The sequence below is a fragment of the Populus alba genome, chromosome 11 (assembly GCF_005239225.2).
Source record: "Populus alba chromosome 11, ASM523922v2, whole genome shotgun sequence".
Classification (NCBI taxonomy): Eukaryota; Viridiplantae; Streptophyta; class Magnoliopsida; order Malpighiales; family Salicaceae; genus Populus; species Populus alba.
Genome location: NC_133294.1, coordinates 22,210,147 through 22,227,924, shown reverse-complemented (window position 1 = coordinate 22,227,924; position 17,778 = coordinate 22,210,147). Strand labels below are relative to the sequence as shown.

The window sequence follows — 17,778 nt, the reverse complement described above, 5'->3', positions numbered from 1 at the left end:
CATTTTTTTTTTTTGTGGAAAGTTAATTTTTTTTTTAATATTTTGAATCATTTTGATGAGTTGATTTTAAAAATATATTTTTTTAAAAAAATTATTTTAATATATTTTAACATAAAAAATATTTTAAAATATAATCACAACCATTTTACTAATACGAGCCTAAAATAACTTTTAATAAAAGGTTAGAAACTCAATCGATAGAAGTTTTAACATTAGGACTAAATTGAGAATTGGGAAAAGTATATACACAAAACCGAACTCAAAACCAGAAATTTAAAAATTCACTCTCTTTCGTCCTCTTCTTCTCCAACAATATCAAAAACCCTAACACCTCCTCTCTCCCTCCTCAACACGCCAAACATGGCACTCGAAATCGAAGCTCGCGAGTAAGTTCTGCTTCCTCTCCTAAAAAAAACACGACACAGCACTTGAATTTCCTTCACCTGACACTTTTTTTTAATTGTTTTTCTGTTTCAGTGTAATAAAAATTGTGCTGCAGTTCTGCAAAGAACACTCTCTGCACCAGACATTCCAAACCCTACAAAACGAATGTCAAGTCTCCTTAAACACAGTAGACAGCATTGAAACATTCGTGGCAGACATAAACGGAGGAAGATGGGACACGATCTTGCCTCAAGTGGCGCAACTTAAGTTGCCGAGGAATAAGTTAGAAGATTTGTATGAACAGATTGTGTTAGAAATGATTGAGTTACGAGAATTGGATACTGCTCGTGCTATTTTAAGACAGACTCAAGCTATGGGTGTCATGAAGCAGGAACAGCCGGAGAGATATTTGAGGCTCGAGCACTTGCTTGTTAGAACTTATTTTGATCCTAATGAGGTGGGTGAGAAAAGAAGGAATGATTTTTTCTGCTTTTCTGTGTGTTTCATGGTTTGTTTTGTGATGGGTTTTCTTGATTTTGGTTAAATTTTGGATTTTTAATGTTCTTTGGTTTCGAAAGTGTCATCGGTGTTGTGCATTGTTGGCTCTTTTTAATGCTTGTGTTTTATGGTTTTTTTTTGTAATGAGTTTTTAGTTAAATTTTGAATTTTTTAATGGACTTTGGTTTCGAAAGTGTAGTCGGTGTTAGTACATTAATAATGGGATTTGAATGGAAGGTGTAGCTTACAATGGGAGTAGTGAAGATTTAGACTTCTGTTTCTAATGAGTGAATATCTGAGTTTTTTGGGCCTGAGACCTGGAAATTGTGTGAAATATGACAGGCTTATCAAGAATCAACCAAGGAGAAACGACGTGCACAGATTGCTCAAGGTTTTTCTTTTCTTGATTTTTCCCTCTGTTTGTGTGCTTAGTGGTTGCTGTGTAAATTTGTGAAGATTCTGGAAGTTTAAATTAGAGTCAACTGTAGAATAGAAAGCAGGGAATGAATACTGTCGAAATGTGAAGGATTTAATTGGTAAATCGAGGCAACTAGAGGAATGATTAACAGATGTTGTTTCGAACACTGTGAATCAAGACAACTAGAGAAAGGGTTAAATTTTTTTGTTTTCTATAACTTCCAGAGTAGTTGTTGGATCGTTGCTCTCGTTATGCTTTTGTTTCCCGTTCCTTTTTAGTTTTACGAGTGATTTTTCTTGTTCCGTATTCAGCCCTTGCTGCAGAAGTTAGTGTGGTTCCACCTTCAAGATTAATGGCTCTAATTGGTCAGGCTCTCAAGTGGCAGCAACACCAAGGTATGTTCCGCTTCAAAATGAAACTTTATACATAGTGGAGGAAGCCTCGTTAATATTGTTTTGTTTCATTTGGATGGTAAGGGAATTCATGTTGCCTCTAAGAAATGCTCTTCTTATTAAATTTTTCCTTTTGTTTCAGCATGCATGCTTTTTTTGGAGCTTTTTTCTTACGAACTTAATGTATTCAAAATCTGGATACTGCCTCTGCCCATGGGAGTGGGCATTGGGAAACGTGATACACTTTCTTGTCATTTACTTTCACTGCAAAGATAATGGAAGCTTTTTTGTTTTCCTCGTCCAGGGTTGCTTCCTCCGGGAACTCAGTTTGATCTATTCCGAGGAACAGCAGCCATGAAACAAGATATTGATGATATGTACCCAACAACTCTTACACATACCATAAAGGTAGGTGCATTATCCAAATTTATTACGCAGATTTTTTTGACTAAAAGCGATTGTTATTTTTATTTGGTATGCATGTATTACTTCGTAGTTTGTACAGTCATACATATATTTATATTGCATCCTTAAATTGTTAGCTCCTCATATTACACCCTGCTGTGTTCTTCTGCAGTTTGGAACAAAAAGTCATGCTGAATGTGCTAAATTCTCTCCAGATGGGCAATTCCTTGTTTCATGTTCTATTGATGGGTTCATTGAGGTATCCTTTTGGAAACTGTTTCCAGATGATGAAAGATTAGTGAATGGATATTCAGTGATATTTTATTTGTTGATCACCGCTAGGTGTGGGATTATGTAAGTGGAAAGCTCAAAAAGGATCTTCAGTACCAGGCTGATGTGAGTTTTCTTTTTATAATCCTTTATGTTTGCTTGCTTTTAATGTTATCAATACCAGGAAGGAGATAGTGTATCTCTTCTATTGATAAGTTTTCATGCATTCCCAAACCTCACCTGATCAATTCCTATACCATTATTTTGTCTGTCCATTATTATGGAATGACATCTCGAAAAATAAACATCTAAGGTTGATCCCTGCATCATATATCATCCAAAACTGAACACTCTTCCATTCACCACACTAAACTGATGCTGCTCCGGTGATGACATGCTCTGTATTATTACAGAATCCCAAATTAGGTCTTCATTGGTGTCCTGTATTTTGTAAAGGTTCACAGGCAGTCAATTAACTCAAGCATGTGCCAAAACATGAGTAGAGAAAGAGTGAAAAGTAGATAATTGGAAGGGATTATTTCCATTTATCCTTTGATTATTTCAAATTGATTTAGGATTAAATAGTTTTCAGTGGAGTTGTTCTTTACTAGTTGTATATTTACTGGTAAAAATGTAAAATCTTTCCAGGAAACTTTTATGATGCACGATGATCCTGTCCTCTGTGTTGATTTTAGCCGAGATTCTGAGATGCTTGCATCTGGAGCGAAAGATGGGAAGATCAAAGTAAGTCATACCCTTACATGCTTGCATCTATGTTGTAGCTCTGAATTCTCTCTCTTTCATATATCTTACATGATATCTAATTTTATCTTCTCTAGTTCTCTTGATGGATGTGGATCTTATATTATCCATAAAGCTCCCTTCCGAGAGAATAGAGGCATGAGTTTAATAGATCTTGTGAAGTACGAGTTCTTGAGACAATTTGGTAACTCTATTGGGAGGGGAAGTGGGAAGTTTTTCTCAAGAGAATCAGGTAGCTAAAAAATTCATGAACAAGATGAAATGTGAAAAGTTCTTAGGACCTGAAACTTTAGCTTTTATTAAGGTTGCATGTATTTGAGTTTATTGACTTGCAGATTTTAGGACTAAGAGAATGCTTCATGAGTGTAGGAAAACATTTTATTTTTATATACATAATGATAACATTGATGTTTTAGCTCTCCTTTACAATTAAGCTTGTGTTTTTTCAGCTGTGGTGAAATTTGCATTGCTGGGGAGGACATATGGAAAAAAATTGATTTAAATTTGGAATTTGACATTGCCGTCTTTTTAAGAAACTTAGTCTAGAATGTACCTTTTCTCAGGTCTGGCGTATAAGGACTGGTCAATGCTTGCGTCGTCTTGAACGTGCACATTCTCAGGGAGTCACAAGTCTTGCTTTCTCTCGTGATGGAAGCCAGCTGCTAAGTGCATCCTTTGACAACACAGCGAGGTTTGTTTACAGCAATGGACATTTTTTTGTGTGCACAGCAAATTAATTGTCTATATTGACCCTCTTAATGACTATAATGTAGCTCGTGGTTTGGAGATGACACCTCTTAAGACTAGTATCTTTTTTTTCTATGTAACCCATGTGGTCATTGAGTTTCTAACTTTAGTCATTTCCATATCCATACAACAATCATGTCCCCCTATTTTCTTTTAAATAACTATATTTTACTTTGTTGTAGAATTCATGGCCTAAAATCTGGGAAGTTGTTAAAAGAATTCCGTGGACACGCATCCTATGTGAATGATGCCATCTTCACTAGTGATGGGACTCGTGTTATTACTGCCTCCAGTGATTGCACGGTCAAGGTAAGTCACACATTAAAGTGCAGTGTTTTCATGAGGTTACACTTCTTTTCTCTAGCTTGCATAACAGATTCCAATTTTTTTCCTAATAGGTTTGGGATATGAAGAGTACAGACTGTATACATACATTCAGGCCACCACCGCCATTGAGGGTACTTTTTCTCAATGCAATGTGCATGATTATGAGATTGAGTTAGCTGAGTTGTCTTGTGTGGCTTACCTGGGATAGAATACTTTTAATTCATCTTGCTTCTTGCTATATGTCTTGCCTTTTGCCTTCTATAACACCTGGCTGATTATTGCTGCTTGTGTGGTTTGTTAGGGAGGTGATGCTTCTGTGAACTCTGTTCATCTTTTCCCAAAAAACACTGATCATATTGTTGTATGTAACAAGACATCATCGATATGCATTATGACACTTCAAGGACAGGTAGTTTCTCTTAACTCGAGCTGATGCTAATATTATGCCACTCATCTGTTGCTCTGCCATGTTTGGGTTTTGGGGTTGGGACCAAAATTTATATAGTGTACTTCTACTTTTTGGCTGCAAACCATGACATTTTGTAGCATCTTCTAACATATTTCACTAGCCTTAGACCACCACAAAAGCAAATATAAACTGATAATCATTCTATAGATAGATAACGATTCTATGTTTTACTGGTTCAGGCACTTTGTTTTTGTTCACTGAAACCTTTTCAGAGTGCATAAGTAGAGGAGTTTAGATAATTCATTATCAATGACATATTGCTTTGCGTGATTGTGATGCAGGTTGTGAAGAGCTTTTCTTCCGGTAAAAGAGAAGGTGGAGATTTTGCTGCAGCCTGTATATCACCAAAAGGGGAATGGATCTACTGTGTTGGTGAAGACAGGTATTCCTTTGTCCATCTGGTTCTTATGTAAAATTTACTACCTTGTTCTGTATTTATTTTTCTCATAAAATAAGAGTTATCTTAGAAATGAAGAGAGAGATGAAATGAAAATGTCAATCTATTACTGATAATAAGCTAGAGAGATGGGCGTTTGAGATGGTTTGATTTTGTTAATAACGGTCCTCAAAATTGATTGCAGGAATATTTACTGCTTCAGCTACCAATCTGGCAAGCTAGAGCATCTAATGAAGGTGAGTTTTCACTAGGGTGGCAGGATCTAGGGTTTTGGGTTGCTCTCTATTTTGTCCTTTTCCCCATCATTTATAACCGGCAACCAATGTACATTTTGTAAAAATAAACTTATTCTCAATCGAGTGTTGTGGTATAACCCCAGAAGGGAGACAATAAAAATGAGGGAAGAAAAGGAAGAATCTGGGCAGGACGTGGTCCTTGTTTCAACTACCAGGGAGGGCTTTTAGGGTGATATATGATACGGTTCAGGATAACAAGTTTACATGATGTTAAGCTGCTATGAAATTTATTTCTGCTAATTCATTTATGCCATCATTGCTTTTTGGGGCCAACAAATTTTAACCCCTAACCTCCATGTCCACGCTGTATGGATTGGAGTTGTCGTTTTTCTTAGTGTCAGGGACAACCTTCTCTGAGCATGTAGTTTCATGTTTGTGCATGAAAGTTGCAATACAGAAGCTGTCCTTAAAACCAGCTAAAGAAATTGCATACTTTGTCGTTTTGGCTTTCTGCTTATTATGTGCCATTTCGTGCGTAGGTCATTCTAACTTTGCAAGTGCATGTTTTGACCTTTGATACTGCCAGGTTCACGAGAAGGATGTAATAGGCGTGACCCATCATCCTCATAGGAATCTCCTTGCCACCTACAGCGAAGATTCCACAATGAAATTATGGAAGCCATGAATCTTCTGCATTGACCATATTTACTTCCCTCATGGAAGACTCCTTTTAGCTCTGTTATCATTTGTTAATCGCATCTTTTCAAGATCAACTTCCAATTGTCAAAGAGCCGCCTGTAACTGGCCTGTCAGGGTGCAAGATTTAGGAACTGATAGCAACTGACTGGTAGAGACCGGAAGACTTTCCTTGAAAATGACAGTTTATTTTCCTGCATTATTTGGAAGAGAGATTCTTTGATGTAGTCGAAGATTTTGATTACATTTCTTGTATAGCAAAACTAGTTCAAGATGGCTGTTATATTCTCTCTGTCAACCTGCATCACCCTCGCGTTCACGGCACGTGCGCGCGATGAATTATCTCGCCCCACGTACACTTGGAGCTGCCATTTCTGAACGTATTACTTCTGAGTTCTGAGCTGTTCTTATTTGCCCTGTTGAGTAGCAGCCACTCTCTTCCGGTTCAGGGGAGGATAGCCTTGAAGGAAGCTTTTCCTTACACCCCGTTTCACCTTCAATTTTTTTTTTTTTTTAAAGAAACCTATATTGCTTTGCTTTAAAGTACTAGAAAGGTTTTTGTTGCTTAGGCTTTAAGAATGGAAGGTGATTTTCATAAAAACAGTAAGAAGGTATGTTAGTTTTTAGTTTAAAAAGCGTAGTAATTTTTTTTAAAAGGAAAATTGTTTATTTTATTTAAAGAACAAAAATAGCTTTATTTTTTTTTTAAATTAACTAACTTTAGTTATTTTTATTTATACATGGTAATTAACTAGTATTTAATTACATAGTTAACAACCTTAAATATTTGAAAATTAACCACCCTCAATTATCTTATTTTAAGCATATTAAATTCTAGTTTGTATGAGTCTTAATTAAATCATTTAGTACTATTTACTAAAAAGAAAAACAATGAAATGTTTTGACTTTTCTTTCATTTTTACATTTATATATATATATATATATATATGATGATACTCAAAGAAAATTCATTTACTAAGCAATTCGTTTAATCTTTTTTTAAAGAAAGTATTAGATTTCTTAAAAGTAATTGTTTAATTTAAGTCTGAAAATTTTAATTTAGGTGATTTTACTACCAACAAATACAAGGGGGTCAAATGGCATAGCACTAAAAATATAGAATTTCTAACTTTGAGAGGTATGATTCAACTTATCATGTTTTAGATTTGCTCAACAAAGATCGCTAGTTCGAGTTTTATAAATTTTAGGGTTATTAGAAACTTACATGATTGTTAATTTTAGGACTCATGAGATTAGTTGAGGTATACACAAACTAGTTTGGACATCCACATAATCTAACTATAAAATAAATAAAATTTTCTTGTCTTTTAATTGTTTTCTCTCTCTTCTTTGATACCAAGAGAGTTAAATGACATAGCATTTAAAAATTAGAAATTCCTTCTCTTTTAATTGTTTTCTCTTCTTCGAAACTAAATATTTTTTTAATATGATGTAAATGCATATTTCCTACATCAGTTGATAAATAATTTTTTTAATGTAGATTTTTAAATTTGAACTCAGAAAAAAATAAATTTCCTTAATCACTCTATAATTATTTTGTTTTCGATACAATCATAAATAATTGGTGTGTTAAAAGTAACGATCTTAAACCAAAAAATAAGAAAAAGAATTTGTTTTTCCATATATACCCTTATTCTCTCTAAACCCAAAAATACCCCTCAATCATGACCGTTTAAACCCTGCATAAATAACTCATTAACCTCGTACCTGAAGGCCAAGAAACCGAAACACTGAGGATGTCCTACACAAAACTACCTTCAGTACACAGACATTTCACAAATACTTGGCTAAAGTCGAAGTCTTTACACACAAACTTCAAACAAGGCTTTAAAGATCCAATCTTCTTAAACACCGAACACTCTTTAGCCACCCAACTTGAATCAATCTTGCAAAAACCAAGTACAAAACTTGAACAAGCAAAACAACTACATGCCCAATTCGTTGTTAGTGGAATAAACATCACCAACAATGGCTTGTTGGGTGGGAAAATGTTGGGTATGTATGTGCTATGTAATAGTTTCGTGGATGCTAAGAAGCTTTTTTATCAGCTTGAGTTTTATTATGCCATGCCTTGGAATTGGATGATTAGAGGGTTAGTGAAAATGGGTTGTTTTGATTTTGCTTTATTGTTTTATTTCAAAATGTTGGGTTGTGGTGTGTTTCCTGATAAATATACTTTCCCTCCTGTGATTAAGTGTTGCACTGGTTTGAATAATGTGAGATTAGGGAAGGTGATTCAAGATATGATTTTGGAGATGGGTTTTGATTTGGATATGTTTGTTGCTAGTTCTTTTATCAAGTTGTATGCCGATAATGGCTGTATAGAGGATGCTAGGCGTTTTTTTGATAAAATGATTGATAAAGATTGTGTTTTGTGGAATGTGATGATTAACGGTTATGTACAGTGTGGGGAATCTGATAGTGCTATTAAGTTGTTTAAGGATATGATGAGCTCTGAAGCTAAGCCTGATTCCGTGACGTTTGCTTGTGTTCTTTCTATCTCTTGCTCTGAGGCCATGGTTGAGTATGGTAGACAGCTTCATGGGCTTGTTGTTCGTAGTGGGTTGGATTTTGATCCTCTGGTGGGGAATACACTAGTGACTGTGTATTCAAAAGGCAGGCAATTGGGCGATGCACGTAAATTATTTGATATGATGCCTCAGATTGATTTGGTGGTTTGGAATAGGATGATTGGTGGGTATGTACAAAATGGGTTTATGGATGATGCTTCGATGTTGTGTAATGAGATGATATCTGCCGGTATTAAACCAGACTCCATCACTTTTACTAGTTTCCTCCCATCACTTGCTGAGTCATCGAGTCTCAGGCAAGTTAAGGAAATTCATGGTTATATAGTGAGGCATGGTGTGATTTTGGATGTGTATTTGAACAGTGCTCTTATTGACTTGTACTTTAAATGCAGGGATGCCGTGATGGCATGCAAGATTTTTAATCTAAGCACAAAATTTGATATCGTTATTTACACGGCTATGATTTCAGGCTATGTGCTTAATGGTATGAATAAGGATGCTTTAGAAATCTTTAGGTGGTTACTTCAAAAGAAAATGATTCCAAATGCTTTAACATTTTCAAGTATTTTGCCAGCATGTGCTGGTTTGGCTGCTATAAAATTGGGGAGAGAATTGCATGGTTACATCACCAAGAATGAGTTAGAAGAGAAATGTCCTGTGGGAAGTGCAATTATGAACATGTATGCAAAATGCGGAAGATTGGATCTTGCACACCTAATTTTTGGAAGAATTTCCGAAAAGGATGCTATTTGTTGGAACTCAATAATCACAAGTTTTTCCCAGGATGGAAAACCAGAGGAGGCCGTTTATCTTTTTCGTCAAATGGGGATGGAAGGAGTGAAGTATGACTGCGTTACTGTTTCAGCTGCTCTCTCTGCTTGTGCAAACATTCCAGCGCTTCATTATGGGAAAGAGATTCATGGTTTCATGATTAAAGGTGCATTTGAGTCTGACCTTTTTGATATGAGTGCACTGATAGACATGTATGCCAAATGTGGGAAACTGAATATTGCTCGCCTGGTGTTCAACTTGATGCAAGAGAAGAATGAAGTTGCATGGAATAGCATCATTGCTGCTTATGGGTACCATGGTTACCTTGCGGACTCCCTTGCTCTGTTTCATAATATGTTGGAAGAAGGAATTCAGCCAGATCATATCACCTTTCTCACTATATTATCTTCTTGCGGCCATGCTGGACAGGTCGAGGATGGAGTTCACTACTTCCGCTGCATGACTGAGGAATATGGTATCCCAGCTCAAATGGAGCATTATGCTTGCATGGCAGATTTGTTTGGCCGGGCAGGCCATTTGGATGAAGCGTTTGAAGTCATAAAAAGCATGCCATTTCCACCTGCTGCCAGTGTTTGGGGCACGTTGCTGGGAGCCTGTCGGGTCCATGGCAATGTTGAACTTGCTGAAGTGGCTTCAAGATATCTACTTGATTTGGAACCAAAAAATTCTGGTTACTATTTATTGCTCACTCATGTACTCGCTGATGCTGGAAAATGGAGGAGTGTGCATAAGATACAACATTTGATGAAAGAAAGTGGAGTCCAGAAAGTTCCTGGATGCAGTTGGATTGAGGTAAAAAACACCACTTGTGTGTTTTTTGCTGCAGATGGAAGTCACCCGGAATCTCTTCAGATCTATTCTTTGCTGAAGAGTCTCCTCCTAGAGTTAAGAAAAGTTGATTATGTTCCTCAAGCTGTAGCTTGTTTTGGAAATGATTGAATGTTGAGAATTGGACATGGCACAAGAAATTTTAAGATAAATGCAGGAAATGGAGTGATGAAACAGATGCGATCATGAATGGTATTTGTGGCTCGAGCATCCTCTCTGTCTCATCTGATTTTGATCCAAACGAGGTTAGGAAATTGTTTGTGGTTTATTATTAATGTCTGTATGTGTCAAATAATGAAATTGGTTATTTTTAGTTAATTTTTGTCTTTGTAGTCCGGTGTCAAAAAAATGTTTTTTTTTTTTTTTGCTTCAAATTACTACATGCAACATGACATGCTTACCAAGAATCGAATAAAGAGAGAACTTGCACAGATTGCTCTAGTTTTTTTCCCCCTTGTTTACACTCTAAGTAGGTATTACACTAGGCAGCCTTATACTTTGAAAATGTGATTGTTCTCACTGTTCAAATGATGAAGCCTCATTAATACACAACATTTGTGTTGCATCACGTAATGGACTACCATGCTCTCTAGAAGTCAAGTTGCTTCTAAAATGCTCCTTTTCTTACAATTTTTAATTTTTATTTATTTTATGTACGCATCAACATTTGCTTTGGTGCATCTTTTCATTATTGTATTTACTGACCCTCAAACTTTGGCTACTTGGCAGTTGGCTTATTCAGGACGGGCTTCCTCTTGGGACACATTTCCCCTTATTTCTAGCAATGGCTGTTATGAAACAAGATATAGATGACATGTATTGAACAATTCTCGCACTCAACATTAAGGTTGGTGTATGTATCCATATCTATTATGCTCATGTATGTGCATTGCTGTTTGACACCATGTGCTACCAGTTTTCTGTTGGAATGTAGTTGGATCGGACAGGTTGGTTTGGTTTCTGGTTTTCCCATGCTACCAGTTTTAATTTATGACGAAACATTCTCTTGCTGAGGAAACCTTATTGGCATCTTATTGGCGTTCCCTGCTGATCATTGCCATATTCTTTTTCAGTGAGTTGCTCTCTGCTCACTCTTTCTTTTTCTGTCTAGCTTTTGGTTGCTTGCTTAATCCCCATGTCAATTTTAGTGTCTTGTCCTTGTAACACCTTGATTATCCCCATCCAAATTTCACGGGACTGTGAACTTTCACTACTGTTTTATTTGAACAGATATTAGAGCTCATTATCAACTAGATCAGCAGTTTGGTGATAACTCCTTTGATCGAAAACAGGATGAGTCCAGGTTACCAAAGATTTATCCAGAGCAATTGGTACTCCACAGCCACGGTGAACACTATGCTAAGTTTGGCGTCCTACTTGAATTTGGAACTGAGGTTAGGATGATCAATAGCATAGATTTAGAAGTCTGTTGATATACACAGAACTTTTGTAGTTGATTTTGACGTCATTGCTTTGGTGTGCAACATATAGAAGACTGCACATGGAGAGAACGATGATAGTAGTTAAAAATACCAACGTGTCTATTCTGTTTTAGTACTCTTAAGTGAGGGACCAATCTTGCAATGCCTAGAGTGGCAAAGATAACAAAAGGGCACAGTAAGCAACACAAATACCTCAATAATCAAGTAAACTCCTTACAAGAATGCCCTATTCCTGTATGTTCTTGTTGATAAATTCTCATGCTCCTGTAGCCAGAAAAAAATCTATAGACTAACAAAGATAATTAGCAAGTGTCACAAATCACTCACCCAGGTCTGGTTTATATTCGGCAGTTTGATGATTACCATCTTGGTTCATAGGCAGTTCTCAAGGATAAGAACTTACTAAAAGAAACATGACCATATCCTGAACTGGTATTGAGACTAAAGTCCGTGGTGTACTTTATTCTCTCCATGACATTCCTTGCCATTCTGAATTGAACTTGTGAATTGTTTGTCCTTGATATATTCATTATGTATATGACAAAGATGCATGATGTCTGCAAAAATTCTTTTCGTATCTGATGAGCAGTGGTACTCCGTAGTTGATACAAAGACATCCGGGAATCAACAATTCCCTTTATTGCTATATAGCATACAAAGTTGGAATAAAAGATAAGTATTGCTATTCTAATCCCACCATGCTTTGCTGCTTAAAGTGAGGACCAGATCCTCTTTCTCTGATTATTTTAAGAATTAGGCCCCATCTTTCATTGACATAACTCCAAATCTTACCAGCATAATTTGCACCTTTCTGTCTTAATTTGATTCTGATCTGGAGCATATATTTTAATGAACCAGCTGTCTGTGATAGCATTCTAGATTTTTTTCCACAGGTGTGCCACACAGTGCAGCCGTGCGCACATACAATTCAGGTAAGAAAACATATACATCTACAGGAGCCAACCCTTACTGCATAGGGAATTTTGGGCATTAAAGCAAAACTGCTGAGGTGAACTTGGTACCTAAAAGATCTTTCCAGGTCTATCTTGTTTGTTCAGGGTGGACAGTGTCTTATTCCTTAAAGAGTGCATTTCCTTTTTTGTATCTCTCTGTGTTTCATGACCGATGATGGAAGTCAAGCTGTGTCTTTCTTGGCAGGACTGCTGTAAATTCTAAGGGAGTTGGGAGTTCCTTGCAATTCTTCTTTTCATTGAAGAGATTCTATGGCTAGAATTAAATCACATCATTGAAGCAAGCTTTGATGATTCATCTGACCTGACAGGAAATTTGTAAAACACAAGATTATGTTATTTGCAACATGATTTTATCAAATGACATCACATTTGCATATTATACCAGCTCATGTAGGGCCTAATGTGTGCAACAGATGTCATCCATATAAGATGCTAATATCTGTAATCCTCTAAACAAAGTCATGAGATAAAAATCAGTTGGATGGTATAAAATAATGCAGAAAATATACCACTACAGAGTAATGATTAAAGTTGGGGGATCTGAATTGAAGGAAATAATGTGCTCAATTGCCCATCTAAAGCAGAAACCTCTACTCACCACTACTTTGCTAAGAGAAGGAAGTTGTCAACGTGAAGACTTGGTCTTCCCAATAGAGGATTTGTGGATATGAAAAGGTGTCTTGGATACAAGAGACTTCCCATAGAAGAGCAGACATACATATCTTTGGATTTTTCTTCAAACATTGCAAAAAGAGATAGGAAAGAGAGTTTCACAAGCAAAGGAAACTGAAACAGGAGCAGAAAAAGGGGACTTGGTCAAGAAGAATCTTAGGGTTTAACTGAATATGGCCTGTTTTTCTTTGTAAACAGAAGATTGTTTAATACCAATTATTTTATTTAATCTTCCAATGCCATCATTACCCTAGATAGAACTACCTGTATGAATTACTTAGTTTTCATATGGTAATCACGATTTCTCTCAGATAGTTCACCACAGACTAAGAATTTTATGTGGGACAATGAAATCCTTTTACATGTTCTGTGCTCAAATTGTTCCATCATGTTCATGAGATCAAACATATAGCCATAGGATGGACAATCAAGTTTTCAATTTGTTATGAAGATTATTTTCTGCTGTTTTTTCATTCCTATGCAGAATGGATTCTTTTGAATGAAAATTAAAATGTTACAGATAGGTCACATAGAATCGAAACCTAGCTAATACAAAATAAAACTCGATAGAGGAAAAAAAATAATCTTAGATATTGCTCACAGTCTCTGTGCTGTCTAAATCTTAGGAAAATCTCACAAACATTTTGATTAACTGATGATTCCTGGTTCCCATAGGATCCAAAATAGGAGAAAATGATGGCTTTCTCTCTTAATTACCAACACCTGCTAACACACCATTAGCACAGATAACTAGGAAAAGTACTTAAACATCGGATAAACCCTAACTTGCATTACAATATTACCTTACATATTACATATCCTTCTAAACCCTAGATCAATTAAGAACAACTTTTATTGGCTTAGTTGAACACGTACACATCCCCAACATTAATCACAGCAGCCCCATTTGACATGACATTTCTTGGAACGTATCCACCAGTTCCACCGTTACAAATACCTTGTTGATCATGGCTGTAACAGCTGCCATTTCCTGCAGTTTGTGACTTCTGCTGCTGCTTTTGTATTGGGTTCTTTCTCTTCTTCTTCTCATAAGCTATCCCTCTAGCTTTTGCCTGTGCATCTCTTACTTCCCTTAAGTACAATCTCACAGCGCGCGCACCAAAAGGGTTTGTCTCAGGCAGTCCACCGTTCTCTTCGAAGGCAGCACGGAGACGTCCGGTGAGAGCATCAAGGCTGCCCCATGCTTGCTTGAGAGGGCAAGAGCAAGGAGATGGTGGATGGGGGTGGCCAAAAAATGGACAACCTTGGTTATGCACCTTGGTCTTTCCAAACTGATCAAGATACCTCAAAAACTCCAAAACATGAGCTCCACTGCACCGTGACAGCGCCAGTGGCGGCCTATGGTTTCTTAGGTACTGTCCGAAAGTGTTCCAGTCTCGTCGCTTCTGAGATTCGTAACGACTCAATGGTAGTGATGATATTGGTGATGATGGTGGTAATAGCACTCCTTTCTGCAATTGGTGGCTCTTAGGAGTTCCTGACGAGCCACTTCCTGCAGAATTATGTGACATAGCGGCCGCAGAGGCGGCGGCAGCAACAGCAGCTGGCATGTTACAAGTCTTGTTGGGGATGGAGCTAATTAAGAGACTGCTTGTTTTCTTGAGGAATCACATAAAACGGGAAGAGGGGGAGGGAAAGAGGAGAAGGAATTCATGGAAGAGAAGAGAGACATGCAGAGAATATATTAGCGAAGAATCAAATAGAGGAATTGGAGGAAGAGGTAGTGTTGATGTGAGATGTGGAGAAGGAGACAAAGGAGGGACCCATGCAAAGAAACCTGATGACAGTTTGAATATCATGACAAAAATGTCACCTCAATTTTTTTCACCATTCCCTCCCTGTACAGGTGCTTTAAAGGGATATCTCCCTTGATGAACAAGGGATTGCAACCCTTTTTTGATATCAAGATTCAAACCTGTAGCAATCCATGGCATGCAAAACTCTCTCAAATCCTTCAATTCTGACGTAAATAATATATTTCTAGCTAGCTGAAGCAAGAAGAAAAACTATTAGTTTTTAATTATTTAATAGTTGATTTAGTAGTAAAAATCAAAGAGTTTTTATTTTTATAATTTTAAGTTCAATCTTTATGGTTATTGATATGATAACTACTAGAGGCTTATTCAGGATTCATGAAATTAATTGAGATGCGTGTAAACTAACCCGAACACTTATATTAATAATAATAATAAAAAAACTCTTAGTTTGTGTTCGAATTGATTACACTTTGAAAAAATAGATTTCCTTAACAAAGCTACAGATTATTACTTTTTTTCAAATATTTCAAGAGAGGATCATTCACAATTGCTTGTATGAATTTCTTGCAAACAAGAATGGAGTTGAATGATCACACAACATGTGATAGTTCATGTAACATTTATGTTCTTGCACTATAAGTGAAGACAAATATCATTTATAGAGCCTGCAAATTAGGACAGTAACTTGACCCTGCCATTAATACCACATTACAAGTTCGTGTCGATGCATGGCCCAAAAAGATTCTTGCTGTGATGATAAGATGTTTCACTGAGATCTCAGTTGTGTCCGACTCTGTGGATACACAACAACATATCCAAACTGACGAGTCCCATATGCATAGTTTCCATCAGAAAATATTATTTTCAAGGTACTATCCGAGCTGATTCGCAGGTTAGGAGGGTAACCTAAACTTTGATTTAAAAAAAAAAATATTGCTTTAATAAAAAAATATCAGTTTTTTCACTAATCTAGCCTAGATTAGATGTAAAATTAGCAGGTCATGTGATTGACCTCTCAAGCCAAGCCAGGTCTTATAACACTGTTATTTTGACCTTAAAAAATAGGAGTAAAACTGTAAAATTTACTTGCTGTGTTGAGGACACAATAATTTAAACAATAATGTCATCTCTTTGTATAATATTCAGGTCTATATATATCAATGATTACAAAATTGTCTATACCCCCCATCGGTTTCCAATTATTGATGAATTAATGTTATTTCTATGGTACATAATTCAAAGTATTTTAAAGAGGAATTAAAATATTATGTTGCAGTGCATAGCTAGCTTCCACACGCTTGCTATAACCTATTTGAAATTGTAATAACAATTACAGTTAATTAAAATATATTTTTTAAAAATATATATTAAAATTATATATATTTTAAAAAGTTATTTTTGTTATTAGTAAATTAAAACGGTTTGGAAATATAAAAAATATATTTAAAATAAAATAAAATAAAAAATTTTTAGTAAACACACCAACACACTAGATTCCCTGTGGCCTGAAACAAATCTTGATATAGGGTGCTCTGCAATTTGCGGCCGTGATCCGAAGAGATTTTTGTTGAGAAAAGAATTTAGACTTGAATTCTTTAGGAAGAAAACTTCCAAACCTCGGCTAATATCCGTTAGACAAACACCATCCTATCCCTATTCTTATTTTAGCTGCTTTCAAAAGAAGATGGCCAAAAAGAAGTTGGTAGTGATGATGATACCGCGATAGTGATAATATGATGATAATAGTAATTATAATAGTGAAAGAGAAGATATATAATAATAATAATAGTAGTAGTAGTAGTAGTAGTAATTTTGATGTTAATGAGATAACAACGATGATAAAAGAAGAGGTGATGGTAATGAAATGAAAGTAATAATTAATATAGTTGAATGATATTATAAATAAATTATTATTTATAAAATTTTATGAGTTAATTTTTTTTTTCTGTAAATGAACTAAGTTTTAAAGTTAACTATAAAATATTTTATATTGATTTGTTTTCCTGTAAAATATTTTACGATAAAAATATATAAAAATATATTTAAAAAAAAAATAAAAAAATAATTTTTTATAAAATATTTTATCATAATACAAATTCAAATCTTAGAAGCGTAACGTTTCAGTTTGATAAAGGTTTCAAGAGTGCAATTTGGAACATTGTTCTAATTTTGGAAACAAATGAACAACTTTTATGACTATTAAAAAGAACACTAAGTCTGTGTTTGGTTATTAGTGTTTGTTAAAAGTATTTTTTTGGTTTAATAATATATTAAAATAATTTTTTTAATATTTTTTTATTTATTTTAATATTAGCACCTCAAAATCACTAAAAAACATTAAAAATATCAATCCAGTGCTTTTTCATGCCAAATATATTTTAAAAACGTACGTAAATATAATCTCGACCATAAAAACAAACGATACCTGTAGAAGAATGTAGAAATTAAATATAGCCTGGTTTATTAGTGTTTGACATTGCAATAGTGATTATTTTTTAAAGTATTTTTTTATTTGGAAATGCTTAAAAATAATGTATTTTTTAATTTATTTTGATATAAGTATATTAAAATGATTTAAAAAAAAAATTAAAAATCAATTTAAAAAAAGAAGGAAAATTTTTAAAAACATTGCTTGGCCGTGTAGGCAAAGACACCCGTAGAGATTAATTACAAGTCTTTTCTTTTAAAGGTAGTTTCTCCAAAGTCTTAAAATTTTCTCCATAATCCCTGGGGGTTAAA

General features: G+C 35.3%; 3 protein-coding genes across 16 annotated transcripts; 2 read left to right on the top strand and 1 right to left on the bottom strand.

The window, feature by feature from the left end:
• Positions 1-253: 253 nt before the first annotated feature.
• On the top strand, positions 254-6,284 carry LOC118040801 (suppressor of mec-8 and unc-52 protein homolog 1). Its single transcript, XM_035047850.2, has 15 exons — positions 254-386; positions 478-841; positions 1,225-1,273; positions 1,612-1,695; positions 1,997-2,100; positions 2,270-2,356; positions 2,440-2,493; positions 3,016-3,111; positions 3,693-3,820; positions 4,059-4,185; positions 4,275-4,334; positions 4,505-4,612; positions 4,954-5,054; positions 5,254-5,305; positions 5,892-6,284. The coding sequence occupies exons 1-15, from the start codon at positions 361-363 to the stop codon at positions 5,988-5,990; spliced, it is 1,539 nt and encodes a 512-aa protein (XP_034903741.1). The 5' UTR covers positions 254-360; the 3' UTR covers positions 5,991-6,284.
• Positions 6,285-7,719: 1,435 nt separating this feature from the next.
• On the top strand, positions 7,720-12,968 carry LOC118040798 (pentatricopeptide repeat-containing protein At4g21300). 14 transcript variants are annotated; one of them, XM_073412574.1, is made up of 5 exons: positions 7,720-10,418; positions 10,903-11,020; positions 11,090-11,245; positions 12,509-12,547; positions 12,774-12,968. In XM_073412574.1, the coding sequence occupies exon 1, from the start codon at positions 7,759-7,761 to the stop codon at positions 10,282-10,284; it is 2,526 nt and encodes an 841-aa protein (XP_073268675.1). In that variant the 5' UTR covers positions 7,720-7,758; the 3' UTR covers positions 10,285-10,418; positions 10,903-11,020; positions 11,090-11,245; positions 12,509-12,547; positions 12,774-12,968. The 14 variants fall into 14 exon arrangements, with proteins under 14 accessions (XP_073268675.1, XP_034903736.1, XP_034903735.1 ...); XM_035047845.1 differs by adding an exon at positions 11,466-11,567 and having other exon boundaries at positions 12,509-12,968; XM_035047844.1 differs by having other exon boundaries at positions 11,090-11,567.
• An 860-nt stretch (positions 12,969-13,828) lies between these two features.
• On the bottom strand, positions 13,829-14,960 carry LOC118040800 (protein LIGHT-DEPENDENT SHORT HYPOCOTYLS 5). Its single transcript, XM_035047849.2, has one exon. It carries the CDS (start codon positions 14,830-14,832, stop codon positions 14,122-14,124), a length of 711 nt encoding a protein of 236 aa, XP_034903740.1. The 5' UTR covers positions 14,833-14,960; the 3' UTR covers positions 13,829-14,121.
• Between the last annotated feature and the right edge of the window lie 2,818 nt (positions 14,961-17,778).

Excerpts from the sequence above, each read along its gene's own strand:
- LOC118040798 (XM_073412570.1), top strand. The coding sequence starts at position 7,759 with ATGTCCTACACAAAACTACCTTCAGTACACAGACATTTCACAAATACT.
- LOC118040800 (XM_035047849.2), bottom strand. The coding sequence starts at position 14,832 with ATGCCAGCTGCTGTTGCTGCCGCCGCCTCTGCGGCCGCTATGTCACAT.
- LOC118040801 (XM_035047850.2), top strand. The coding sequence starts at position 361 with ATGGCACTCGAAATCGAAGCTCGCGA. Across the intron at positions 1,696-1,996 it reads CAAGTGGCAGCAACACCAAG|GGTTGCTTCCTCCGGGAACT; the intron begins GTATGTTCCGCT and ends TTCCTCGTCCAG. Across the intron at positions 4,186-4,274 it reads CCAGTGATTGCACGGTCAAG|GTTTGGGATATGAAGAGTAC; the intron begins GTAAGTCACACA and ends TTTTCCTAATAG.